Here is a 26,087-nt window from a genome sequence, read left to right as displayed (position 1 = left end):
ATTCCACAGCAAACTTTCCAGAATTGGTAGAAACACACCTGTTTTTCTTTTCTCCTTTCAAATGTCTGGAAGAGTGAGCCATTAACACCCCAGATCCTGAAACCTTGCCTTGGTTTATTTTCCACCCTGCTGCCAAAGTTTGTGAGGTCTGTTCTAAGCAAATTTATTGGATCAGCAAATCGTCTTACTGAGAGATCAGACCCTCTCTGTGTCTGCATTCTAATGTATAAAATAAGTAAACCCAAGCAAGAAATGATTGGATGACAGGCCAGTGGCTTATGGCATCATGATTTGCAGGAGCGGGTGCACCTATCCTGGTGACCTGGGTCCACCACATAGCAGCAAATGAAGTCATAGGGTGGTGCAGAAGTAGAACGGACTATGCCATTTCAGACTGCAGGTGACATTGTTTTAAAATGTTCTGCCACATTTAAATCAAGCCCCTCTTCCCCCCTGCTACTTTTTAAAGTCTGAAAGGCAACTCATGCACCTCCCAGCTCCTTCCCCCAGACTTAGTGAGGTGCATGTGGTATCCCTTCGTCTACCACTTCCAGAGTCACCTGACTAGTCTGTTCCTCCATGACATCTGAAACCGACTTGAACTTGCACCCTGGTTTTCAAGGAAACTCAGCCACCAGATCCCTCCCCACGCTGTGACATCCACCTTGCATCATATTGGCTGATAGTAAACACCGTTAAAATCTTCACTCAGGGGACCTTGTGTTTGGCAGATCAAGAGAGTGACTGTTGTTAGGTGGGCGGCAGTAACTTTAAAGTGACCTCGTTGTGAATGTTAAGAAACCATTTGAATTCCCTGGACTCTCACTCTTGTCATGAGCTATTTATAGAAAACCCCTCAGAACTGCACTGAAATATTCATTTATTTCTACCCATGCAAACTCCAACAGAGTAAAATGCGAAATCAGATGCATAGCAAAAGAACACAGCACACAACGATTCCTTATTTAAAACAGAAGATAGCTGTATATTATAGCCTGCCTTAAGAGCTACAAAATCAATGCACACGCATCTGAGAGCACAGTCTGGACATCTTCAAGTTCAGCAATGGTTGACACTACATTATGTTTCCCTCTGTTAGTGAAGGCTTAAGATCAGGAGGGGCTAACCTGTGGTCCTTCAAGTGTAGTTGGACTACAGCCCCCCTCAGCTTTGACCATTGGCCATGCTGGCTGGGGCTAATGGGAGATGGAGCCCAGCCTCTGGAGAGCCCCAGGCCACCACAAACTAAGACAGCACACCAGCTGGTAATCTAGACAAGAAATTCATTGTCTCTTTATTGTTTTCCTGTTAAGGCACTGGGTTGGGGAAGACTTGGTACAGAAAGTTTCCCTTCATTATAAGGTTCCCAAGTGCATTTTCCCTCTGTTTTACACTTAAACAAATTGATCAGGTGTGTGCCTTCTGGCTCAAAGGAGAGGATGCCTAAAAGGGAAGGGAAGGAGAGGTGCCCGCAACCACAAGGATAAATTTGGCCCAGTAGCATTAACAACAGTTGAGAATAAAAGGAAAGAATGCACATGTCATTATTATGAGGCTGTAATTCAGTTTGGGAAGCACAGAATAAGCAAATAAGGCCTGGCAATAAAACAAGTAAATAGTTTGTATCATGTCAGTGCAACTGCTTTGAAAGTAATGAAATGTTGTGTATTTGCACCATCTGAGGAGCTGGCTGAAATGCAACAACCTTGTTAAATTTAGGCAACCTTTGACTAACAGGAAAATGCAACAGATACAATCTCTGTTGGAGACCCATTGAACACAGGCCGTTCCTGGGTCTAGTTTGTAGTCTCTCCGTCACCTGAGATTTCTCACTGGCGCCAAGGTCCTTATGAAGTAATCCAGTTAGTTAAATAAATGCTACACAGCTGAAATCAATGGCAAGAAGCATCCCTTCCCAGCGCAGTGCCTTTCCTTTGAGTATGGATGAACAAGCAATGCTTACAGTGCCTACCATTGTTTTCATTGGTCAACAAATATATACACGAAAACATTTAACTATCAGCTTATATTGGACAACTCGGCATCTAAAAAACCAATAAAGGGCAATTAATAGACAATGCCAATTCTGTTTTACAAGAGTTGTGATGGCAGAACAGGGTGTACTTTGAATTAGCTAGGAACTGGGAAGCTCAGGATGGAGACAGGTTGCTATTGCACACAAAACAGCAGGTCAAACTCAAAGCACTCTGCTTATTACCGGTAGGTCTCTGTACCATCAGAGCAGTCAGTAATAAGGGAATCCGATTTCCCAAATGACCACTAGAGGTCAGCCATGCGGCAGAAGTTCGCTATGGCCGTACATAGACTTTAAAAGATAGCTTGGTATCCGAACTGTCAGTACTTTGCACAAGGAATTTGAGAGCATAAAGGGAAATTTAGGTTTGCTCAATCAATTGAATTGGCTTTAAGTGCTCTGTTGCCCTGGTGCAGCAAACCTGCTTTAAAACCAGCCCCCCATGGCATTTCCTTTTTGTGATTACAAAGCAACAAGGGGATGCAAAGGAAACTGTGGGCTGAACAAGTTATTAACAGGAAGATGTATAAACACTGTACGCTCATTGTCATGTAAAGTGAACAAATCAGAACAAATAATAAAGACTGGGCAGGCACCAGCCCGAATGTAAGCTTTGTACGAGCAAATCTGGATGAATTGCCAATAAACAGGTTTCGTGGAGGAGCTCTAGATGCAGTTAGGCTAAAAGGCAGCATGCGTTGATCCTCACTGGACAGGAAACGGTGTCTAGTTGGAAGGAAGGTGGTGCCCTTATGTCTTCATCAGCTGTGCGGAAGAAGGAATTTCAGCTGTTTCTGATGGCTCCTGCTTGATATGGCTGATTAGTTTCTGTTTGGTTCCTTGGCATGCGAGAAGAATGTGAACTCATTCACTAGCCTTCTGGTTCCAGATCCTGAGAATCTTCCTGTACATTCAGGAGTAATGTAACAACTGCAACCTGCTATGTTACTGGCAAAATGGCTTTTCTAGGACTGCCTAATGAATGGGAGTAGGTGGGAGCTATTCAGAGCCTTCAACAGCAAACCTGATCTGCAAAAACCAGCAAGTGAAGCTTTTCACACCGCCATAGGTGCCAACTCCCTGGGGCCCTGGGTTCCTAAGCACCCACAAAATTCCCCATGAAGAGTCCGGGCACCCAAAAATTTCAGTGCCAGAGCTGCATGGCACCCACAGCCCTGGACACCCACGGCTGCAGAGCCAAGCTGGCACTCCTGCAACAGGCTACTGCTAAAGGCACATCAGCAGCAGGGGCTTGGATAGTTGGTTACCCTGTAACTAATGCATAGAGGGGAAACAAAACTTTCTCTTTGATGGCTGAAGAGCAGAGATTCAATTCTGAAAGGGGGGGGGGAACCACACCATTACTTTTGTGTAAATATGCAGGTAGTGCTGTAAACTGTTGGAGCCAGCGATCAGCACCTTCGAGACAGAAGATGCAAAAGCCAAGCTGAGTTCCATCTGCAGCTAGATCTTCTCAAAGTCTGCATTGAGATGCCTCACAAACATTGCACATCTAGTAAGCTGCTTCTAAAGTGTCCCCCAGTTTGTTCCTTAGGGACATAGGAAGCTGCTTCCTGCTGACTCAGACCTGTGGTCTACCTAGCTTAGAGAATTGTCTATGTACCATGACTTGGCAGAACGCTGCCTAGAGTTTAACACAGGGAATTACTCCCAGCCCTTACCTGGAGATGCTGGGAATTGAACCTGGGACCTCCTGCATGCAAAGCAGATGCTCTCCCTCTGAGCTATGGTCCTTCCTTACAGCAGGGCTGAGAAGAACCCTGTGGCCCTGCATATCATATGGGACTCCAGCAACGATCATCTGCAGCCATTGCATCCAGAAGAGTCATGGATCCCACACTGGTAGGCAGCATGGAGGATGTTTGCCAGACAGAAGGAAAACCGAGAGGAGGAAAGGGCGACAGCATTTCACTCACTCAATCTTGCTGCTATTGTGCAATCACTGAAATCAGGTCAGTTTTCTTCAGCAGCAGCAGAAAAAGTGCTGGGGGGGGGGTATAAGCAACCCTTAGCTGGATGCCTTTTTGAAGTGCCAATGATCTCATTTGTCACTAACAGCAACTGTGTGATCTTGTTTCTAGCTACTAAAATGGTTTGTCTTCCAGAAGTGTGAAAGCACAGTGTGTGAGCGACTGGGGGGATTGGATTTTCTTTGTCCTGAGTTTGGGCTGCATTCAGGGGGTTCATTTGGTACAAGGAGAATCGTAAAATTGTAAGAGTTTGAAAGGGATGATCATCTAGTCCAATGCTCTGAAGAAAAACCTGTATAACTCATTCATTCTTCTGTGCCATAGCTCAGTTGGTTAGAGCGTGGTGCTGATAAGGCCAAGGTTGCAGGTTCGATCCCTGTATGGGGCAGCTGCATATTCCTGCATTGCAGGGGGTTGGATTAGATGATCCCCAGGGTCCTTTCCAGCTCCACCATTCTATGATTTTGTGATTGATTTATTGCATTTGTATACCACCTTTCTGCTAAGGAGCTCAACATGGCTCACATGGTTCTCTTCCTCATTTTATCCTACCCTGGGGTTTTCATATGGAAAAATCTTTTTTTTTAAAGAAGAAGAAGAAGAAGAAGTCTCTAACAAGTATCAGACATACAACCTGTGTTGCCTTTTATTATGGGTGCTCACCTCCATCCTTTATCTGTTCTTGCTTGAGTGGCAAACTGCTGATTGTAACCTCCTTGGGTCAGGGAACTATCATTTGTGCTTATGCTCTGTGAGGTGCAGCCCGTGCTCTAGAAACAAATAGTAGGATTTTAAACCCCATTGATCTTAAGAGTAGGAATTGCAGCACACATCCAACTCTCCCATTTTAAATAAATGCGCTTAAATGCACTTGACTGTTGCCCTATCCAATCTAATAACGGCAAATGGGCTAAGCAGAACCCCTAATGATATTTCCCACATTATTTCTTTGCAAATTGCAATTTGTTTTCAAAACCATAGTGCTTCTCAGCAGGCATGAGATGTATTTGCAAGAGCCGAGGTCTCCTTTATTTTTAAAAATGTGGCTCCTCGTATTACACGCTCTGCTCTGCTGTCCATCCCTTTACCTTCCCGCAATTCTTATTGCACTTGAGAGCTCCTATCCAGTAGTGTCACAAAGGATGCATGTCCATGTGTGCGTGTGCTCGGAGATGTTTCCTTAACGTCCTTCCAAATTTCTGCATGAAGTCTAATTGCATCGCCTTCAAGCAACGTTCTGAGCACTGACCCAAATAGTTTTACGCATTTTATTTCCACCAGATGAACAGCCATTTCAGTGATTAGCATGATGCTTAAGCAGGAGCTGTACCCCCCCCCAAAAAATCTAAAGATTCCTTTTCTCCAAAAGAAAAAAGATTGAAAACCCCAGGCTGCAATTCATAGTGGTTAAGACATGTGTGCTTTGGTGACACTGAGCTGGGTTCAACAATGAAGAGAAAGTCAGTTTACAGCTGTTTTGACGGTATAATATGATTCTAAAAGCAGAAGCAGAAGGAGACCAGCAAGCATCATATTCAGGCTATAAATTAAGGCAGGCGTGGCTAATCTGAGTCACACAGGATATTGCTGGACTTTAACGTCCATCATCCTACATCATGGGCCCCATTGACTGGGGCTGATGGGAGACATGGGCGTAGCCAGGATTTTTGTTGGGGGGGCACCCCAAGTTCTTTAGCTTTGCTTTTAAAAAAAAGTAAATCAGGGGATAAATTCAATTCAGTTCACATTTAAAGATGAATCTTTCAAATTTGCACTTCCCCCAAACAATATGAGTTCCCATACACAGGCATCCTTCGAAATTCACACAGTTCTCTGACCAAACAATGTTTACCGAAGTGCATATATTAAGGGAAAGTGTGCGGGGAAATGAAAATATTAGTGAAAAGAGCACAGTAAATATATTCTATATGGGGAAATTGTTTGAAAGCATCTGCACGTTAGTTAAAGTTGCATACAAAAACGTTGATTAGGAGAAACTCATACTGAAAGGATGAATTTTCACAAAGTTTTCTTTAAAAAGAAATTGTGACTTGCTGCAGAAATGTGGAGAACTGAGTTTAAGCGAAGAGGTTATTATAGAGGCATATAACAGGATGCATGGTGTATAGAAAGCAGATAGAGAGGAGATCTTCTCCCTCTCCTATACTACTAGAACCCAGGGCCACTTGGTGAAGATGAACATTGGCAGATGCAGGACAGATAAAAGTAAGCACTTATTTACACCCTGCATAGTTAAAATATGCAGTTTGCTCCAGGAGGAAGCAGTGATGGCCACCAACTTGAGTGTCTTTAAGAGAGGATTAAGCAAATGCATGGAGGACAGGACTGTCAATGGCTGCTAGCCATGATGGTTATGTTCCACCTCCACTGTCACAAGTAGTATATCTCTGAAGACCAATGGGCTGGGAATCACGATCAGGAAGAGTGCTGCTGTGTTCAAGTCTTGCTGGCATAGCTTCTACAGGCATCTGGTTGAAACAAGGAAGGAAAGGGAGATTCTGGGCAAGATTCTTAGGCAAGGTGGGTGGGGGAAAGCTGAAATGCTTCCATACAGGCTGCAGAATTACAGCCAGGAGACAGAAGGATGCTGGACTAGAAATACTTTTGGCCTGATCTAGCTCTTCCCATGTTAGGTTGCCAGGATAGGAACAGTGTGTACCTTCACCAGGGCATTTGACATCCTCCTGCAAGAAATCCTCAGGCTGTTCCTGCTCACCTGAAGGATAGGGAAGTTCCCACGCCAGGGCTTTTTTTCAGCTGGAACCCACCTGAACTCAGTTCCAGGATCCGTCAGGTGGGTTCCATTGCCATTATAAGAGGTGTCCATGTGAGTTCTGGCATCTCTTTTTTTTTAGAAAAATAGCACTGCCCCACACGGTATCAATGATCCAGCTTGCTAGAGGGACACTTGAGTTGGAGGCATTCGTGGGAGAACCATAGTTTGTCCCTGACTCTGCAGCAGCGAACTGGGCTGCCTTCTGATGATGCTGGCCCGCCCAGCCTTTTTAGGCTTCCATGGCATGGTCCAGTTGCTAGCTCCATTTAGTCTGGAGCCATGCAGATGTGCTGGTGGACCTCCAAGCTTCAACAAACGTGAAGTGCTGTGGTACATGCGAGTGCATGAGACATCCTGCAGATACAGCTTGATGGCTGAGAGTTACTGTTGATAATGCAAGCATCCTGAAACATGGGAAGCTGCCTTAGATTGAGTCACAATAAGCTGTAAGACCCACATATATGGAAATATAAAGTACTCCAAAGAACAAACATACTGAAAAGGACAACCAGCAATAATACAAAAAGGACAATGAACTATAGATTTGACTTGACCATTAAGACTTTTTCAAAGATGTTCACTTAGTCCTAAATTCTTGAGAAAGGGTATTAACCCAGAATGACGCTTCGTGCATCTGATAAAGTGGATTGTGGTCCACAAAATCTCGTAGCGATTTATTGGGTTTGTTATAGCAGGCGGTTATGGCTACTACCCCTCTGAGAACTTAAATCCCGGCACTTCTCCATTCTTACTATGACATTGCAGGGCCTCACGTCTTTCCTTCATAGGAGATTAATCATCATGTATTTTCATAAATTGAGCAAGACCTAGTGAGTCCTCCTCCCCTTGGTGAAAAACCACCTTCTTTGACAAGGCAGGAGAGAAAAATGCCACAGATGACTAGACAGCTGGACGGTGCTGAGAGATGCAATTAAAACAAGCTCCCAGAAGCTGAAAAAGTAATTTTTCCCCTGCGAAGTAACTTACCTGAACAGAGGACAAGAACAATGAAACCATTTCGTGGTCTGATTTGGACTCTTTTCCAAGGTGAGAACTAGAGGTGTGGAATAAATTGGGCTTTCCACTGGGTACATTCTTCTGGGGAAGATGCAGCCTCAGGAATATCCTTAATCCCAGTCTTCCCCCCCCCCCACTTTCATTCTTTTGTTCAATGATAAAAATCTTGAAATCAAGGCTTGCACAGAATTTTGCAGAGCTCAAGAACCAAGGATAAAATGCTTGCGCTTGAGCTTTCCACCCCAGAAGGAAGCAACCAGATATACTTGTATAATGGAAAAAGTGATTAGATTTTAAATGTTTGTTTGTTTGATGCATTTATACCCCACCCTTTTCTCCAAGGAGCTCAAGGTGGTGTATATGGTTCTCCCTCTCCTCATTTAATCATCACAAAAACCTTATGAGGCCAAATGAGGCAGGCAGGCTAGGCTCAGAGGCAATGACTGGCCCAAGGTCACCCAGTGAGCTTCATGGCTGAGTGGGAATCTGAGCGTGAGAATGGGTCATTTCTGTGGTGGCTCCCCAATTGTGGAATGCTCTCCCCAGGGGCTTGTCTGGCACCCTCATAGCATATCTTTAAGCACCAGAATAAAGCCTCTCCCAGGCCTTTGGCTAATTAATCCATCTATGATCTTTTAAACTGTGTGGATGCATGGGTGGGTTGCTTGCTTTGTTTGTTAACATGCTATGTATTTATCTGTTTTTATGCTGTAAACCACCCTGGTGTCCTCAGATGAAGGGAGGTACCGGTACATACCGTAAATTCAATATACAGTAGTACCTCGGTTTTTGAACGTAATCCGTTCTGGAAGACCATTCAAGTTCCGAAACGTTCAAAAACAGAAAACTCAGTATGGAAGCCTCAAAACGGAAAACTCAATATGGAAGCCACATTTTATGTTCGACTTCTGAGGCTCGTTCGAAAACCGAAGCACTTACTTCCAGGTTTACGGCGTTCAAAAACTGAAACGTTCATGAACGGAGACGTTCGAAAACTGAGGTACCACTCTATAAAACCATAAAGCAACATATTCTCCAGCTTATTGTGTCCAGTCACATCCACACCATATATTTACAGCACTCTTATACCACTTGATGAGTTATGGGGAGAATGCCAGAAAATGTGGTTTGTTAAGGGTGCTGACCTCACATACCTACAATTGCCAGCACCCTTAGCAAACTATAGTTCCCAGGGTTCTCCATGAGAAGAGTGTTTTAAATGTGTGGTTGATGTGACCGAAGCCTTAGCAATATTCTGGGTGTTTCCCCCTAAAGCATAACCATTAAAGCAACAGATTTTGAAGCAAACAATATGGCTCCATCCATTTTGGAACAGACGTTTTCATGTATAATAGCTCTGAATATGCTTAACATCTGATTTGTTCTGAGTGAAAAGTATTTCCTTAATCTGTCTCTTTTTCACAGTTTGTTGGGCACTGGAAGGCCCTGAAACAGTCACTGCACCTCTCGGTGGCTCGCTGTCTGTCCAGTGCAAATACGGAAAGGAGGATGAAAAATCTGTCAAATACTGGTGCAAAGAAGCAAGTTTGACCCTCTGTTCTAGTAGCCACACTGTCCGTACAACTAGGATGGAGGCCGAGGGGATGGATGGCAGAATGTCCATTAAAGACAACCGCACGTTCCATAAATTCACTGTGACCATGGAAAACCTCACTAATGAAGATGCCGGGACATATATCTGTGGGGTAGAGAGAGCATATAACATCTGGCACCCAGTGGAAGTTATCATTACAGGTACACTTCCCCACTGCTGCATTTACTCTTATAGGGAGAGGCCCATTGTGTCTACAAAAGCAGCTAATGCACTCCAGCAGAGCCATTCCTTCCATGAGGCAGGAGGAGGCATCTGCCTCAGGGAGGCAGGAAGTGGCTAGAAATGTGGGCCAGCTTGGTCCCCTAGGATGCAGTTGAAGACTCTGTTCCGTCACCAGGGCTACAAGTCTGGTCAGATTTTGTGCATAGAATGTGGAATGCGCTATATCTTGTCCTTCACCTCGGACGGCAAAATGGCTTGGGCCACTCCAGACTCTAGCTTCCTAAAGCAAGAATTGTGTCATGGTTTGATACGGGTTGCACTCAAGAACCTTGAGAATGGAACCTTTCTTTTTAAAAAGAGAGCATGCTTGTGGCCCTTGAGAGCTACAGGGATAGATTTGAAGGTGTGTGGGTAATGGTTGGTGGTGACATCTCAGAAGTGCGAAGGCTAGCAGGCCTTGGAAGAATCCATAGGCATCTAAGACTAGCAAAAGCAAAGTCAATCCCACCAAGTATGTGGGGTGTGTATATTGGTTGAAGCTTTTTTGGCGAACAATTTCACTTGCTTTGGCCCATCATTTTACACAGGCAGGTTCAGCTGCTGTCAATGTTTTGATCACTTAGGCAACAGGCCAAGCCTTTCTTTATTTTCGAAGACTTTTGATAGGTGACCGGTTTTATATAATCTGAGAGCTAGATTCAGCTAAACAGCTGTGCTAGTGGGAGCCAACACAACAAGTCCCACTACTACAACAAGGCTTTCCTCCGTCCCCTCCCCATGCCAGTCTCCTCCATGAGCCCCTCCACATCACCTCTGGGGTCAGTAGAGGGTGGGTCACCCCATCAGTCAAGCAGACATGCTTTCATTGGTGTATCAATATCCTTAAGCTCTACTTTGAGCTTCACCCTAAGGCTTGCTTTTACTGCTGGTAAGCTTTTAAATGGAAAGGGTTTATTGTTTTGTAAATGGCTTTCAATATTACTGGGATTTGTAAACTGCTTTGAATACTATTTTATAGTAGGAAAGCAGTATATGAATGCTTATATACATGCGACTTTTGTAGGTTTGCCACAAGCTCTGATGGATCAGGGCACAAGTCTAGCATTCAGCTGCCTCTTCATTTAATGTTTTCCTTTTATTTCGTATTGCATGGCTGGCTCTGAGTAGCATCAACTTGCAGCCCAATTGAACCCACACCAAAATCTCCTGTTAAAAAAATAAATCTGAAAAGATGAATGAATTTCAGAGGTTAGGATTTGACTGGGCATCCTCTCCCCCCCCCCCTGCAGATTCTGTTCCTTCGACCCATTTTGGAAGCATGGAACAAGCAACAGAAGAGCCAGCTGTATCTCCCGTAGATCCTGAAAGGTGCCATAACCCTTTACACCCCCTATGTTCCAGGGAGGACTCCCAATGCAGCCTATTATAATAGCTGGGTGCCAAGTCCAGCTGAACATCAAGTCTAACTGTAGTGAAGAGCCAGGGGCCATCTTTCCCACCCATGGCAAAAATGTTACTGTATATTCATTCATTCTGCTTCAAATCTACCTTTCTACAGCAACAAAAAAACCCTCAAGGCAGGATAGAAATAAAATAAATGCACATTTAATTCATGCTCATACTACTTGCATGTGTTATTATGGCAGTGAATTCAAAAGAAAGAAACTAGTGGAAAACTTCTCTCTTTAGAAACCAGTCTAGCAACACCGATTTCCTGCTCCTTGTCATGTGGAAAATCCCAGTCTTCCTAGCTATGATGGCCGCCGTTGTTTGGGTGCATGTATGGTACAGGAGGACAAGACGAATCTCCAACCCCAAGGGTCCAGAGGCTGAAGAAGAGCTTTAAGGTATCCCATCTAAGGGTAACCAACTCTTTCACTGATGACTCAGCCGTGTCATTAATTTCCAGATTTCCAGGGATGTTGTGAGAAGCTGGGAGGTCTACCTGGTAGTTGTACACTTTGGCCCTGCCAGCACTGATGCCCAAGAGATAATTTACATGCCAAGTATAGACAATCCGGGATCCTATTAAGAAACTAGTAAGGCCTTTGCTGCTGCAGTTAACAAAATTTATTTTTTCCTATCCTTCCTCTCAGTACTTGGCCAATGTGGTGTTTTTTTTAAAAAAAATCCTAAATCAAGTCAGGTTACTCACACTCTTTCACAAATTATTGCACAGCCCAAATCCATGTTTTCCGGGTGTTGCAGAGAAATGTTGCTGATTGCAGATCCCTGGCAAATTACCAACACAACACACCAAAGCACATGTAAAACGTTTTGCATTTTGCCTGAAAAATGTATGGAACAGCCTGGAGCGTTGGGTGATTTTATACCACCAAACTCTGCTTGATTCTGATATTATTACCTACCTAATTATCCAAAGTCAAAACCAGATAGTAGTCCAACAAATAACTTGTTCCTCCTTTGAGCTAACTTTAACCCCTGATTTTTCTGTATGAACAAGAGGTTTTTCTTGGGATAAGCAATGACACAAAGTCCAAGTTAGGAAAGAGGAACCCAACAAAATACCACAGCTCAGGTGCTGCTACTTTAACGTGGAATCTTTTCTTATTGCTTTTCTGTAGCTGATGAACCATCTCTTTCTTAGCCTAGGAGTCGATCAAGGCATGAGCACCATCCTCTCAGTTCCATGCACAGAAATTCAGTGACCACCTGCAGGAGGAAGCTTTCTTCTCATTTCTCAAAGCAGAAGGCTTTGACCTAAAACGCACTATGGAACTGTGACCTCTTGGTAGTTTCAGAGCCCTCAGAAACTTGTGCGGCAGTGGAGTAGGAGAGAACACTCTCTACAGCAGTCCCATCTTTGTTGAACTCCTTTCTCCAAAGCTGTGTCTTGTGCCTTCACTGTACAGTTTCCACTGAACGCTGTATCCAGGCCTTTGATACTTGACGTGTCTGTTTTTTAGGACCCACCCAATTCTTGCAACTTGTTTTTAACTGTTTTCAAGATTGTGTTTTAAACTGGGACCCTGCCTAGGACCTTAGCACAAGGGGCAAGTAATAAACCAAAGTAATCATAATAATACGAGAAGAAAGCAAAGCCTAAGCTCATCATAATTCTCCTTCATCAAACATGGGCAAAAGCATACTAAAATATTGAATAGCTTGGCTGGCCTGCTGATTGACTCTGGGGCCAGCTCATCTCTAAGCTGTCCCTGTTTTAGGCAAGCCTGCCTTTTTGCTCCAGGAAGCTGTGCCAGTCACACAGCTGCCCCCCAGCTTGCCATCCAGCTGGCATTCCTTACTTGGTTCTGAGAGTCAAACCAGATCATCTGGCTGCCCTAACAACTCTTACCCGGTGTCTCACGATGTAACTCCTCTATTTTCTTTCGGGATGATTCCCCCCCCCCCCCCGCACTTCTGGTCGACTTATCAAGTTGTGACAATGACAAATTAGCCAAACAGAGAGTCACATAAAAATTCCTTCCTGGCCCAAACAAATAACTGAGAATTCGGGGAAGGAATACGTATAAAAAAGTGTGTGTGTGTGTGGCTTGGCCTAGCTGAGAACCCAAAGCGCTGATCTGTAGGGGCAGAGCTGGGTTTAAGCAGCCCAGCTTCCAACACTTTCTGCCCAGTCAGAAGAGGATTGATTTGTGCCGCTGATACGCCCAGACCAGGCTCCTTGAAGCCCTGCAAATTGCCCTCACCTGGTGAAATGGGCGTAGCCAGGATTTTTGCTGGTGGGGCGGGCAGAACCTCAGTTTGCTATGTATTTTTTATTGATGGGGGGGGCAGCTACGCCCATGCCTAGTGAGCTGCTGCTGAGGCAGAGGGTCCTCCTGCAAATTTACAACAGCCTTTAAAGAAACATTGTCAATGCATTTTAGCATAACCAAGCCAGGAAGGCCCTTTGCTGCTGCATTGACAGTATTTATTTGCCTATTCTTCTTTGTCCAGACTAAATCCTTTCTAGCCTATCAAAGTATCAGCCGATTTGAAAAAGGTATTCTTCAATATCAAGGTTGATCGTGAAGCTCTTTTGCCTTTTGGTGTTCCTTCCAAAATGTGTTATGGGTTTCTTTAATAAATGTGTATGGATTTAAAGCACACCCCCACGCAGACACACACACACACACACACACACACACACTCCACCAAAAGTCCCCAGACAGGTTTCCTTTCTTCAGCTAATGGCCCAGGGCGTCTGTGGGCTATCATCTATACAGAACAGGATCCATACCTGTATGCATATGGGGCACCATGCAAAGAGGTGTCTAGTCCTTGTTTGCTTCTGGGATGGTTGGGAGGAGGGTGGGAGAGACGTAAATGAAGTTGTGAAAGAGGTGCAAATTAGCAAAACTTGGCATATGCCCAGTGACTAAAGCCTTACTCATTAAAAATATATATATATCTATAGAATGGTGTTTCTTGCAGTGAAAATGCATAAAAGGGAACTTGCCATGAGGTATGTGGGAGGCCAAAATATAGAAGTGCAATTCCTGCAATGTCATGCGGTATCAGTGGTTCAAAGCTATAGACAGGCACGGCCCCTTTAGACTGGGGAAATCTTCTTGCTGAAGGAGCTTGAACTTTGCAACTCACATCAGCCAGAAACATCTGGACATTTGTTGCCAGCAGCAAGAGTTATCATAGCTAGGAAGCTGAAGGGGCAAGCTGAATATGAAATGGAGGAATGGTACAGGCAAGTGTCGGATGTGTCAATTAATGATAAATTGACGTGTGCTATTAAAGTAAGAAGGGGAATATGGAAGAGAAATGATTTTGAGGAAATATGGAAAATATTTGTGGAATTCGTATTGTTAAAACAGAAAGGGGTCAAACCATCTCAAGAAGTGTTGAATTTTTGGAAAGTTGGCTAATTATGATAAATAATGGTCTCGGGGGTGGGGAGCACATTTGTATTTGTATTTGTATTAATACTTTAAGAAAAAATAAAAATAATTTGGGGGGGAAACCACATTTGGGCATTCAGACACAACAGAACCAATGCATATGAAAAGCTGAAGATTGCTAATTTTTTTAGCTATGTGTGCTTAACCTCTAAGCCAGGCTTCCTCAACCTCGGCCCTCCAGGTGTTTTGAGACTACAATTCTCATTATCCCTGACCACTGGTCCTGCTAGCTAGGGATCATGGCAGTTGTAGACAAAAAACATCTGGAGAGCCAACCTAGTTACCTCCAGAAATTGTTGGACTCCAACTCCCATCAGCACCAGCCAGCATGGCCATTGGATGATGGGAGTTGTAGTCCATCAACATCTGGAGGCCTGCTTTAAGATCTTCCAATATGGGGCCAGCAAATTTATCGTGCCTCGGGCCGATGTCTCCAGCGCCGATCGCGCGGAGGGCGGGGAAGCGCACGCCCACGCTATTTCTGGCGCACTTCCGGGACGGAGGAGCACAGGAAATAGCTTGTGCACAGCCCTCCAACCTGGATGTGCACCAGAAATTAATGCTTGCGCATGCACACAAGCTATTTCCGGTGCTCCTGCAACCCAGAAGTGGGCAGCTGTGCCGGTAAGAGCGAGCAGCGGCAGCGGGGGTTGCTGCGGGACAGATAAATGAGTCCCTCGGGCCTTATCCAGCCCACGGACCTTAGTTTGGAGGCCTCTGTTCCAGTAGCACATGTAAGGACAGGTGAGCTCAGAGATGTTTCTGAAAGAGAAGATTCTTATAGCCACAAAGGTTGAAAAATCCAGATTTCCCTTTCTTGTTCAGGAGAAATCACACACTCAGCACTAAACTGGTGTAGTTAGAAGAGTACAGAGCCATCTAGTGGTGCTATAATAGATTTGCAATCAAAGCTAACATGGACTGAAGCAGCCTTTCTCAACCATGGGTCCCCAGATGTTGTTGGACTACAACTCCCATCATCCCTGACCACCAGTCTTGCTAGCTAGGGTTGATGGGAGTTGTGGGCCAAAAACATCTGGGGACCCATGGTTGAGAACCACTGGCACTGAAGGGTAGATTCTAGACACTGAAACATGTGGGATGAACAAATGATTAAAGGGAGGGTTGTGTGTAAACTCAGGGTGAACACTAATTGTTGCGTAATAACCACCCTGTAAATAAATCAGAAAGAATAGCCAGTTAAGAATGAACATCTAACTACCGGGCTCTGGCAACCCATGCTATGTCACTGCCTCTTAGCGCAACAGAGCTTCCCCATACTCTCCTCCCTTACAGCCTCCCCCAAACTGCTCCAGAGGGTCAGGAGAACCCCCCAGAACAGCATAAAGTGGGAGGAGAGGAGAGGTGGTTTCATCAGGCAAGCAGAAACAATTACACTAATTGAATGATCTCCCTAGCACTACTTTGAATACAACCCTTAGTCTTTTGAAGTTGTCACAAGACAACTTCATTGGTTTTGCTGCAAATAACTAAAATGGCTACCCCTCTGGAGAAAGGCAGAAGAGGGCGTCAAGTTCTAAATGTTAGCAACAATGCTTCCAAGCCAGAGCTTAAAACAAAAAGAAAATTATCAGATTTCCCCCAAAATGTAAAAAGCCAGGGAAATAATATGGTTGCCATTTATATACCAACAATGATGTGTGGATGTTTTATGCCTGCATGAGGAGCACAGATCCCACAATGAACAGGCACCTGGAAGCACCCAGAAAGGTATTTATACTGACAGCAGAAGAGAAATAAGTATAAATGTAGATGGTGCAAGAGCGTTGTCACAATTCTTTAAACGGCACTCACGGGAAGTTAAACAGATGAAAACAAGACAAGAAAGAAAACGTGTGTGTCAGAGAGAGAAAGATGACAAAGGAGAACAATATTGCGCTGAAGTGGAGCATATTCAAAGAATACAGTGAAGGGTTTAGTTATATTGGGGGCTGTTTCTAGAAAATAGGCTAAGGAACTTGCTCAGTCTAGCCTTAGAAAAGGCAATTGCAATTAGGCAGAGACAATGCTTCCCCCCCCCTTCCCCCTCACTCTCATTGCTAGGATGTTCTATCGTAAATTGTTTTGAGACAGAACTATCTCTACCCGCCTGGTTGTCATTACAATACATTGGTTGTAAAAAAACAACAATGTGGGAAAAGACATGGGAGGAAGCCAAAGGAAGTGATGAAGCAATGTGAAGAAAGAAGACGCAAGAATTGTTTGCCTCCATGACAGGCAATATTTGCAGATAATTGTTTTTAAGTGTCCCAAAGAGAAGTGAGATGTGGGAAGGGAGAGGCTGCCTAGACCAGACGATGCAGCTGCTGTCTTTGCTCGGCCTGGTATTCCTCCTGCCAGGTAAGACGGTTGTTTTTATTTTACCGCTTCCAAATTTAATCAAAGTTTAGCTTGCCCGTGAATGAGAGTTGCTAGCTACAACTAATTACAGCTTTCATAATGAACGCTGCCTGTTATTGTAGGACAACAATGTAGACCACGGGTCGGCAAACTAAGGCCCGCGGGCCGGATCCGGCCCAGTGGCCTTCTGGATCCGGCCCGTGGATGGTCCGGGAATCGCCGCGTGGTTCAGCGTGGATCTGATCGTTTGGGCTGCGCCATTTCCCCCCTCCCTCCCACACACCGCTGTGGCACCTCCTCCCTCCCTCCTCCTGGCTTCTCCCCGCCCTGCCTAGAGCCGAGAGGAAGGGGCGGGGCTTTGTTGGTGCCAGCAGCAGCAGCAGCATGAGTGAGTGAGTACTCGAGCAGCCACCATTGTAAGCAGGCTGAATTCGGGGTTTGTTGCTGCCAGTGGCGGAGCTTCATGCTCCGGCACCGGGGAGGGGGCGGAAAGCAGGTGAGGGCGGGGCTGGCACACATCCCAGGGGCGTGGTGCACCACCCACAGGGGCGTGATGCACGTCCTGGGGGTGTGGTGCACCGCCCACAGGGGCGTGGCACCCTACACGGGCAGGGGGCAGCTGCGATAGCACCCTACCTGGATTGCGCTGCTGGGGGCATCCCCCTGCACTCCTCTTCCTCCGCCAGTGGTTGCTGCCAGCCCCTCTCTGGAGCCCTTTCGCACGCTGCTCATCGTCCCGCTTCCACCAGCCCCTACCGCTCGCAAGACACAGGTAAGCAGCCACCGGGACTTGTCCATTCGTTCATTTCCCCCTCAAAAAAAAAAAATTAGTCCAGCCCCCCCCCCACAAGGTTTGAGGGACAGTGGACCGGTCCCCTGCTGAAAATTTTTGCTGACCCCTGCTGTGGACTCTGGTGCCAACTGATAGGCTTTCATATTAGAAGTAGAAATGGGATGGGTGCAGAGAGGATGGGAGAAGCTTGAACAGTCACAATTAAGCCATACCTAACTAATCTTAATGAATAGTGGCAGCTTTATGGTCTGTGGGGCCCTAGGGACAGACCTTTGGCGGGGGGCTATTGTTCTGCCTAATAAATGTGACTATGTCAAAATTAGGGGTGTATGAGTATATAACAATGGAATATAGGAAAAAGGAGGGGGTGATGATGGAGCCTCTGTACCGGGCCTGCCCACCCCGACCAGCTTTGGAATTTAGACACACACACACACACACACACACACACACACAGTTGCTGGGTATAAGAAAGATTGCAACCTAACCTGCTTCTTTTTGTTCTTCAGGATGTTTCTCTGACTTGACAGTCCTCAAGATGCATGCAATCCCGGGAGGATTGGTGTCTGTGGAATGCAAATACGACGAACGGTATAAGGGAAACCCGAAATACTGGTGCAAAGAAATGAGCAAAACATCATGTGGCAAAATTGTCGAGACTTCAGGTTCAGAAGAGCCAGTGAGGAAAGGCAGAGTCTCCATCAGAGACAACCATTCATTAAACCAATTCACAGTGACGATTGATGAGCTGACCAACAGTGATACCGGCATGTACAAATGTGGAGTGATTGTGCAGGGAGGTTCGGATCTGATGGTTCCAGTTAATGTGACGGGTAGGTTAATGAGTCCCCCTGCTCTGATTTTAGCCCAGGAAGTTGAATCACAGCTGAAGTGATGGCGAGAATAGAGAGAAGGAGAGGACTGCTTTTCCCCATTGGACTATTGGCTGTAGGACAGCCTTCTCCAGCCCTAATATCCAATTGGTTGGGTTGTTCTTCAGCAGCCTTCCTTGGTTCTCAGTCCCCAGAGATGGATGGACTACAATGCTCCAATGCCTGACCTGGCTGGAGATGATGCACGTCATTGTCCAACAACATCAGGGGACCCATGCATGATGGGAGCATTAGGGTTGTCCAAGGGACCCAACCCTTTAATGCAACGTCAGAACATATGGAAATATTAGGCTTCGGCTAAAGTTGCATTAAGCCAAATGTTGTCACTTTCAAAGCAGGTCACAAGATTTCAAGTTTCCGTGTTTCTCCTTATGCCATTTTTTTCAAAATGAAAGTCTCAAGGCTTCTTTTGAAGTTAGAAATGAAAGTGTTACTAAGAGTTTCTTCCCATACCTCCATCTTCTTTTTTATGCTTGCTTTCATGCTCACAATTTCTGGAGAAAATATGAGTGGCCCAGGGGGTATCCTATCTTCATCCCATTAAAGCTCTCTTCTTTCCAGTTAATACCTTCCTTATATTGTTTTTCACCAGATCGAACACACGTTCCTTGTCTACAGCTTCCTTAAGTAGGAGTCATGTTGGCTTCAGTCAAATCCTATATGTGTTGGCCACTCCTGTATGAACTGTGGGTCATGCAAGATAGAGATTGGAGAATGGATTGTTCTGGAAAGACTGAATGTAGAGGGAAACTTGGTCCATTGATTACCATTTGAGTGACAGCAAGATTCATCTATTCAGGCTGAGGTCAGGTTTATGTCACTCACAGACTTACTGTGGAGCAGCCCAATTTCACACCTTTGTCTTCCATTCTTCTTCTTTCTATATTAGAAACCACCAGAGGGCCAGAAGATGCCTTTCACAAGGATATCAGTTCTCTCAGGTGCGTGAACTTCCTTCACAGCATGTCCTGGTTTGAGCCTCTCTCCTTTCTGACTTGCCTACCCCTGGCATAAATACAATTTATACAATAAGCCCCCAACTCCGTAAGCCATGCTTTGTAGATTCTGGGATCTTGGTGTAGGCTATTCAGAGCCACAAAGCTTCTTGTTTAGAGAATGATGGGGGTATTGCATTGTAATCTACTCAAGTGAGGATAATATTCTGTTTCTCTAATGCAGATACCTGATGTACATGTCCTTCCTGGTTTCAATTGCCTTGAAAGCCCCCATCTTCCTGGGTATGATCCTTGCAATTATCTGGATGCGCAGTAAGAAGACATAGCCCTCTGAGGAGGTGACGTCAGAAGGACCACTGTGAGAACTATCACTACTTCCTATCCGGACAATGACTCAACCCAACATGAAAAGAGGAAACAAACTATGCAAGAAGGCATTTTTCTCAGCTGGTTCCGTTGTCACCCTGCTGTGCCCTCAACTGCTGCATCTGCAAGTACCAGGATCCAAATAAGCCCTCCAGCCTCAGTCACTGTGCATTTGTCTACTCTGAAACAGAGATCAGTCACAGTCTAGATTCCCTGCCCCCCTTTTGCTGACAATCATTTGCATTTTATCAGTTTCACTTGGAAATTTTATTATTTCTTTGTTTGTTTGAGTGTGTGTACTGCTGGCATTTATATTATAGTACTCTCTCTATATAATAAAAATGTAAGAATGTTATCATGCAGCCCCATTGGGGGATTTGAAATGCTATATCACAATCCTGGATTTTCACGAAATCAGGGTGGAGGAAGAGAGCAAAATGAAGGCAGGTTACACAACAACAGTGGCCATGGAATGGGAATGAGACGGGAGAGACAGAAAAAATCATGCTTTAAATCAATGGCTGAAGTTTGAGCAAAGCAGGGATGGAGGCATGATGAGGGGGAGAGAGTGGCAATTATAAGCAATGGCAGAGGTTTTGGGTAGGGTGAACAGGGGAAGACACTGAGGCGAAGTGGCAGTTTGAAACAGAGAAGGCTGTTTTTAACTGGGTTTACTTGATAATTTTAATGTTTTATTTTATATTTTCAAAACCACTTAGGTTTTCTCACAATCAAACATATATGTATATTTGTAAAACAAATAAATAAACATTCATCCTGCAAGTTCTTGTGATTTGCTTATGGGGTGTTTATAATCATCCAGTTCATGGCCAGAGCAGGATGTTCTGTTGCTAGAGGCAAAAACCCCAGTGCCATCCCCTGTGACCCCCTGCTCCTCGCTGCCCCTGGGCACCCACCACCCAGCACTCACCACTGTTAGATGCATGCATGCCTCCTCCTCCTAGTCTTCCACTCCTGTGGCCACGTCCCCCCAATGCATATATGAAAAACTGTTATTGCTACATATGAAATGTTGTGACGATTACAGTCCTATGCACATAGTGGGGCGATGTGCTTCAATCAGATTGGGCGGTCAGCCCACCACAGAGATTGTCTTTGGCTGTGCTGGCAAAAAGGAGGAGGTACATTTCCTCAGCTGTCATCACAACCCTGGAGCAGATAAACAAGAGGGGAGTTTAGAGAACCCCCTCTTAGTTGGAAAGAATACGTGAGGGTGTCATGAGGACACATGAACAAAAGTAAAGCCCTACTGGGATCAGACCAATGGCACATCCAATCCATCCCTGGACTACTGTGTTCAGTTCTGGATGCCACAATTTAAGAAGGATATTGATAAGCTGGAATGGGTGCAGAGGAGGGCAACCAAAATGACCAAGAGTCTGGAAACCAAGCCTTCCAATGAGCATTTAAAGGAGCTGGGCATATTCAGCCTAGAAAAGAGGAGACTGAGAGAAGATATGATAGCCATCTAAATATCTAAAGGGCTGTCACATGGAAGATGGAGCAAGCTTGTTTTCTCCTGCACCATAGGATAGGACTCGTACCAATGGCCCAATCCATCGAAGCTGCCCTTCCTTTTCCCATTCCGCCTGCGCATGCCATAAAAGCAGAACTACACTAACCACAGTCTTGCGCATCAAACATACAACATAGAAGCCCTCCTATTTCCACTTTTTGAAGCTCTGCTTCATGATCTGCTTCATTTAGCCAGAGATTATTCCAGATTCCAACACATTGTGGTGTCCCTCTTCCTCCACCGCAAGGTTCCTGGGAGACTTTGGCTACTCTCCAGCTCCCTCTAGCTTGAATAGAGAAGACAGCAGGACCATGAGGATCTGGAGGACTTTGACGATCCTGATCTGGGGGCTGCTTCCAGGTAAGGAACAGAGAAAGGTGGTCGTTGCGAAGCAAGACTCCATAAAGGGACGTGAGCTGTGTATGGCAATAAAAGGTGGGATCAGAGGCAGGGAAGCAGGGGGTTCAGTGTGCCTTTCCCCAGAGTGCTGAGCAAAAAGTCACCTTCCATGCCGACCTTTCAGGGCTTGCTCCAGCTTTAAGTGGACCTGGCTTGGCTGTGCCAGGTGCAGGGGGTGGCTGGTGACTGTGCCAGGGCTGGATTCCATTGAATCCTACACTGCACATCCTGGCAGATCTAGCCATAGAATTTCCCCCCAAAGTGATTAAGCTGCATCAGCAGCATCTCTGTATCTGCCTACTATGCCTTAGCTGTTGCCTCCACATTATGCTTTCTAACTTTCTTTATAGCTGTCTGGTATACAGGCAACAACTGATTTACACACAACAATTGGACCCAAATCGCAGTTACCCAGAAGTGGCTGGAATTAGGGCAGTATGGGTGGTGGAACAGGGTGTAATGGGGTGGAGTAAGCTGGTGCACGCCCTACCATCATGCATGATGACCCGGAACACAAAAATCGGTGATTGCCTGTACTTTAATAAAATAAAAAGCTTTTTCAGCAAAAGTCCTGGGAGCCTGCTGATGGCAGTCCTGGCTTCCAGTGACAGGAATGGATTCAAGGGAGCACTCCCAAAATTATCCTTCAGAGGGTGTGCAACCCCATGCAGAACTGGTTGAACACAACCTGTCCCATCTGAGCAACAACATTATTAACATTGTGTGACCAATACCCAGAGGAGAAAAGAGACAAACAGCCATAAAGAACTCAATACCCGTGCATCCTTATTGCCAAGGCCACAGTTCTCACCTGGACCCAGGGATGTGTAATTTTATATTTTTCTGCGATACGAGAGGGATACTAGTTGGAGAGCTAGTGCCTCATTCCAGGTTCATTCTGTTTTCCAGGTTGCATGTCTGCTCTGATTGGTCCTGAAGCACTGGGTGGATTTCTAGGCAGGTCGCTTTCTGTGATGTGCAAATATGAATATTGGTATCAGACGTATAAAAAATATTGGTGCAAAGGAAGTTCATGGAGGACATGTAGTGTAGTTGTTCAGACTACAGGATCTGAGGAAGAAGTGAAAGCTGGCAGAATGTCTCTCAAGGACAATCATATTGGTTTGGAATTCACAGTCAGAATGGAGAACCTCACACAGCAGGATGCTGGGATTTACTGGTGTGGCATAAAGAAAAGAGGCTCTGATCCTGGATTCCGTATACATATTACTGTTCTCCCAGGTGAGTCCCGTTTCCAAGCTCTACAGGGAAATTGAAAGCCAAATACAGCTAAAAGGGGAAGAAAACATCAGAGAGGGAATAAGTGTGACCCTATGCACATTAACCCAAAAGGGGCTTACTCCCAGGTAAGTGAGTTTGGATTTGAGTTTGGATTTGATATCCTGCTTTATCACTACCCGAAGGAGTCTCAAAGCGGCTAACATTCTTCTTTCCTTCCTCCCCCACAACAAACACTCTGTGAGGTGAGTGGGGCTGAGAGACTTCAAAGAAGTGTGACTAGCCCAAGGTCACCCAGCAGCTGCATGTGGAGGAGCGGAGACGCAAACCCGGTTCCCCAGATTACGAGTCTACCGCTCTTAACCACTACACCACACTGGCTCTTTGTCAGACCAATCTGATCTCATTTTTTGACAGAATTACAAGCCTGGTAGATGAAGGGAACGCTGTGGATGTAGCCTATCTTGATTTCAGCAAGGCCTTTGACAAGGTGCCCCATGATATTCTTGTAAAGAAGCTGGTAAAATGCGGGCTAAACAATGCTACCATTCAGTGGATTTGTAACTGGCTGACTGACCGAACCCAAGGGGTACTCATTAACGGCTCCTCTTCATCCTGGAGAGAAGTGACTAGTGGGGTGCCACAGGGTTCTGTCTTGGGCCCAGTCTTATTCAACATCTTTGAATAATACTGATACTGTCCGTTTCTCTCTCTCTCTCTCTCTCTCTCTCTCTCTCTCTCTCTCTCTCTCGTCCCCTCCTCAGATCCAGAAGAAACAACAGCAATTAGCAGGCAACCAGACCTTGATCCCTCCCTAAACACTACTGACAACACGTAAGTCTTGAGATTCCCTCTGTGTAAACACGTGAGATCATTGATCTGTGGGCTCAGCAACCTCTAACAGATTTTAAGGTCTCTCTTTCTCCCCTTCGCCCTGCAAGTACAACCCACCTCCGAGCAATATCTCTGAAACTAACCTCCCATGGTTAAGATGTCAAATGCAATAGGAACAGGGGTTTAATCAACATACATATAAAAAACGCTGTGAAAATGCTTTTAAAAAAACAACATTTTGAAAACTGCATTGAATTTTGCATAGCTTACTCTCGCCATCTAGTGTCACATTTGTATATGGCAAATTACAACATATTGAAACGTTTTATTTGCAGCTGTATAGCTGAGTCCAGGATCTCTTTGAAAATTCATTGCCAAATGGAAAAATGAGCTGTGAAATGGAGTGCTATGTGCATTGGCCCACAGACCCTGTATGGTGCCATTACTAAAGGAAAGGCCCGCAAGGCCTGCTGTCTGCTATTGGCATGCTGTGTCTGCCAGCAGTAACACTTGGCAACCCATCTTGTGGCTGGCACAGGCATCATGGCTCAGACACTCAGGTGATGAGTAGCAGAACTTTCCCCATCAGATGGGCAGGGTATAAAATAATAATAATAATAATAATAATAATAATAATAATAATAATAATAATTCCGTTTCTTAGATGCAGATACACAATTTTTGTGCTTTTCACCTTGAAAACGCTTATTCTCCTGGGTCTGGGAACTGCAATTATCAGGATGCATAGAAGACAATCAGAAGACATCTTCAGCTGCCACGCAGCAAGAAAATACTGCACAGCAATCCCATAGTGACCAATGTAACTGTTGTTAAGTTTCTTTACATAATATATTGTTTTTTAGCTAACACTGTTGTAACTCTAGTTGACATTAAACTATTTGTGTACCAACCGGCTCCATCTTCCCCCCCAAAAAAAACGATAAAAGGTATGCCACAGGTAGTTTAGATGCTTTCCTTTTAACAGTGTTTTAAGAGATGTGGCCAATCTACTGGATTTGCAATCTCAATAATTTATCTGTAACTTGGATAGTCCATCTGCAGCAAGATTCAGAGAGCTACTTTTCATAGGCAAGTGTGACTTATTGTAATGTTTATTGGAAACTGTGGAGGGAAATGTTTTCTGGCAAATTACCTGTGACCAATATAACAAGTGAGAACTCCTTGTGGGAAGTTGCAATCTCCATGGGAATTTGGCCTTGATATGCTTATTTTGAACGCAACATTTACCATCATTTGCAGGGAAGGCAAATGTCAACAAAGTTCCTTAAAAAAGAAAGGGAGAGCTGGATTTCATATTCATGAACGTCATATTGCCATCACTTGGCAAACCAATTGTATTTTCAGTTTCTCTGTTCCTCAAACTTAAAATAATGAAGTTGGCAACTGACACCAACACTTCAGTACAGTACCTTTTTCTCCTTCCGCACTTCCTTTCACGATACTCAAAGTTCCCCTCGGGACATTATTCCCTGCGACTAGGGTGCTTATTTTTAAAAACGTGGGAATTGCAAATCATGGCAGAAGTTTGGGCAGAGAACAGGGGTCGACACTGAGGCGAAGTGGCAGTTTAAAACAAGGCTTAAAACTTTTAACTGATTTAAGATTTAAAAGGGATATGTACAAAAAATGGAAAAAGGGGGAAAGCACCAGAGAGGAATTCAAACAAATAGCCTGCACGTGTAGAGACAAAGTCAGAAAAGCTAAAGCACAGAAAGAACACAGGGTTGCTAGAGAGGTTAAAAGCAAAAAAAGGGCTTTATGGGTATGTCCGTAGCAAAAGGAAGAACAATGAAACAGTGGGGTCACTTAGAGGAGAAGATGGTGAAATGCGAACTGGAGACAGAGAAAGGGCAGAACTCCTCAATGCTTTCTTTGCCTCAGTCTTCTCCAAAAAAGAAAACAATGCCCAACCTGAAGAATATGGAGCAGATGATTCAGCAGGGGAAAAACAGCCCAGAATAAGTAAGGAGGTAGTACAAGAATACTTGGCTAGTTTAGATGTACTCAAGTCTCCAGGGTCAGATGAACTACATCCAAGAGTACTAAAAGAACTGGCAGAGGTGATTTCAGAACCACTGGCAGTAATCTTTGAGAATTCCTGGAGAATAGGCGAAGTCCCAGCAGACTGGAGGAGGACAAATGTTGTCCCTATTTTCAAAAAGTGGAAAAGAGAAGACCCAAACAATTACCGCCC

General features: G+C 44.9%; 3 protein-coding genes across 3 annotated transcripts; all 3 read left to right on the top strand.

Moving 5' to 3' along the window:
• The first annotated feature begins 7,830 nt into the window (after positions 1–7,830).
• LOC117039055 (CMRF35-like molecule 6) lies at positions 7,831–11,463 on the top strand. Its single transcript, XM_033136098.1, has 4 exons — positions 7,831–7,870; positions 9,266–9,595; positions 10,907–10,985; positions 11,307–11,463. Exons 1-4 carry the CDS (start codon positions 7,831–7,833, stop codon positions 11,461–11,463), a joined length of 606 nt encoding a protein of 201 aa, XP_032991989.1.
• A 5,349-nt stretch (positions 11,464–16,812) lies between these two features.
• Positions 16,813–19,823, top strand: LOC117039047 (CMRF35-like molecule 5). The gene is made up of 4 exons (XM_033136088.1): positions 16,813–16,855; positions 18,158–18,481; positions 19,431–19,482; positions 19,721–19,823. The coding sequence occupies exons 1-4, from the start codon at positions 16,813–16,815 to the stop codon at positions 19,821–19,823; spliced, it is 522 nt and encodes a 173-aa protein (XP_032991979.1).
• Positions 19,824–21,654: 1,831 nt separating this feature from the next.
• LOC117040998 (CMRF35-like molecule 3) lies at positions 21,655–23,909 on the top strand. Its single transcript, XM_033139238.1, has 3 exons — positions 21,655–21,760; positions 22,709–23,041; positions 23,803–23,909. The coding sequence occupies exons 1-3, from the start codon at positions 21,712–21,714 to the stop codon at positions 23,874–23,876; spliced, it is 456 nt and encodes a 151-aa protein (XP_032995129.1). The 5' UTR covers positions 21,655–21,711; the 3' UTR covers positions 23,877–23,909.
• Positions 23,910–26,087: the final 2,178 nt, after the last annotated feature.

Source organism: Lacerta agilis, chromosome 2 (genome assembly GCF_009819535.1).
Source record: "Lacerta agilis isolate rLacAgi1 chromosome 2, rLacAgi1.pri, whole genome shotgun sequence".
In the NCBI taxonomy this organism is placed as follows: domain Eukaryota; kingdom Metazoa; phylum Chordata; class Lepidosauria; order Squamata; family Lacertidae; genus Lacerta; species Lacerta agilis.
This window is presented reverse-complemented; position numbering and strand designations above follow the sequence as displayed.

Coding starts and splice junctions, on each gene's coding strand:
- LOC117039055 (XM_033136098.1), top strand. CDS start 7,831: ATGAAACCATTTCGTGGTCTGATTTGGACTCTTTTCCAAG. Junction 7,871..9,265: donor GATTTGGACTCTTTTCCAAG/GTGAGAACTAGA, acceptor TCTTTTTCACAG/TTTGTTGGGCACTGGAAGGC. Junction 9,596..10,906: donor AGTGGAAGTTATCATTACAG/GTACACTTCCCC, acceptor CCCCCCCTGCAG/ATTCTGTTCCTTCGACCCAT.
- LOC117039047 (XM_033136088.1), top strand. CDS start 16,813: ATGCAGCTGCTGTCTTTGCTCGGCCTGGTATTCCTCCTGCCAG. Junction 16,856..18,157: donor CCTGGTATTCCTCCTGCCAG/GTAAGACGGTTG, acceptor TTTGTTCTTCAG/GATGTTTCTCTGACTTGACA. Junction 19,483..19,720: donor AAGGATATCAGTTCTCTCAG/GTGCGTGAACTT, acceptor TCTCTAATGCAG/ATACCTGATGTACATGTCCT.
- LOC117040998 (XM_033139238.1), top strand. CDS start 21,712: ATGAGGATCTGGAGGACTTTGACGATCCTGATCTGGGGGCTGCTTCCA. Junction 21,761..22,708: donor GATCTGGGGGCTGCTTCCAG/GTAAGGAACAGA, acceptor TCTGTTTTCCAG/GTTGCATGTCTGCTCTGATT. Junction 23,042..23,802: donor ACATATTACTGTTCTCCCAG/GTGAGTCCCGTT, acceptor TCCCCTCCTCAG/ATCCAGAAGAAACAACAGCA.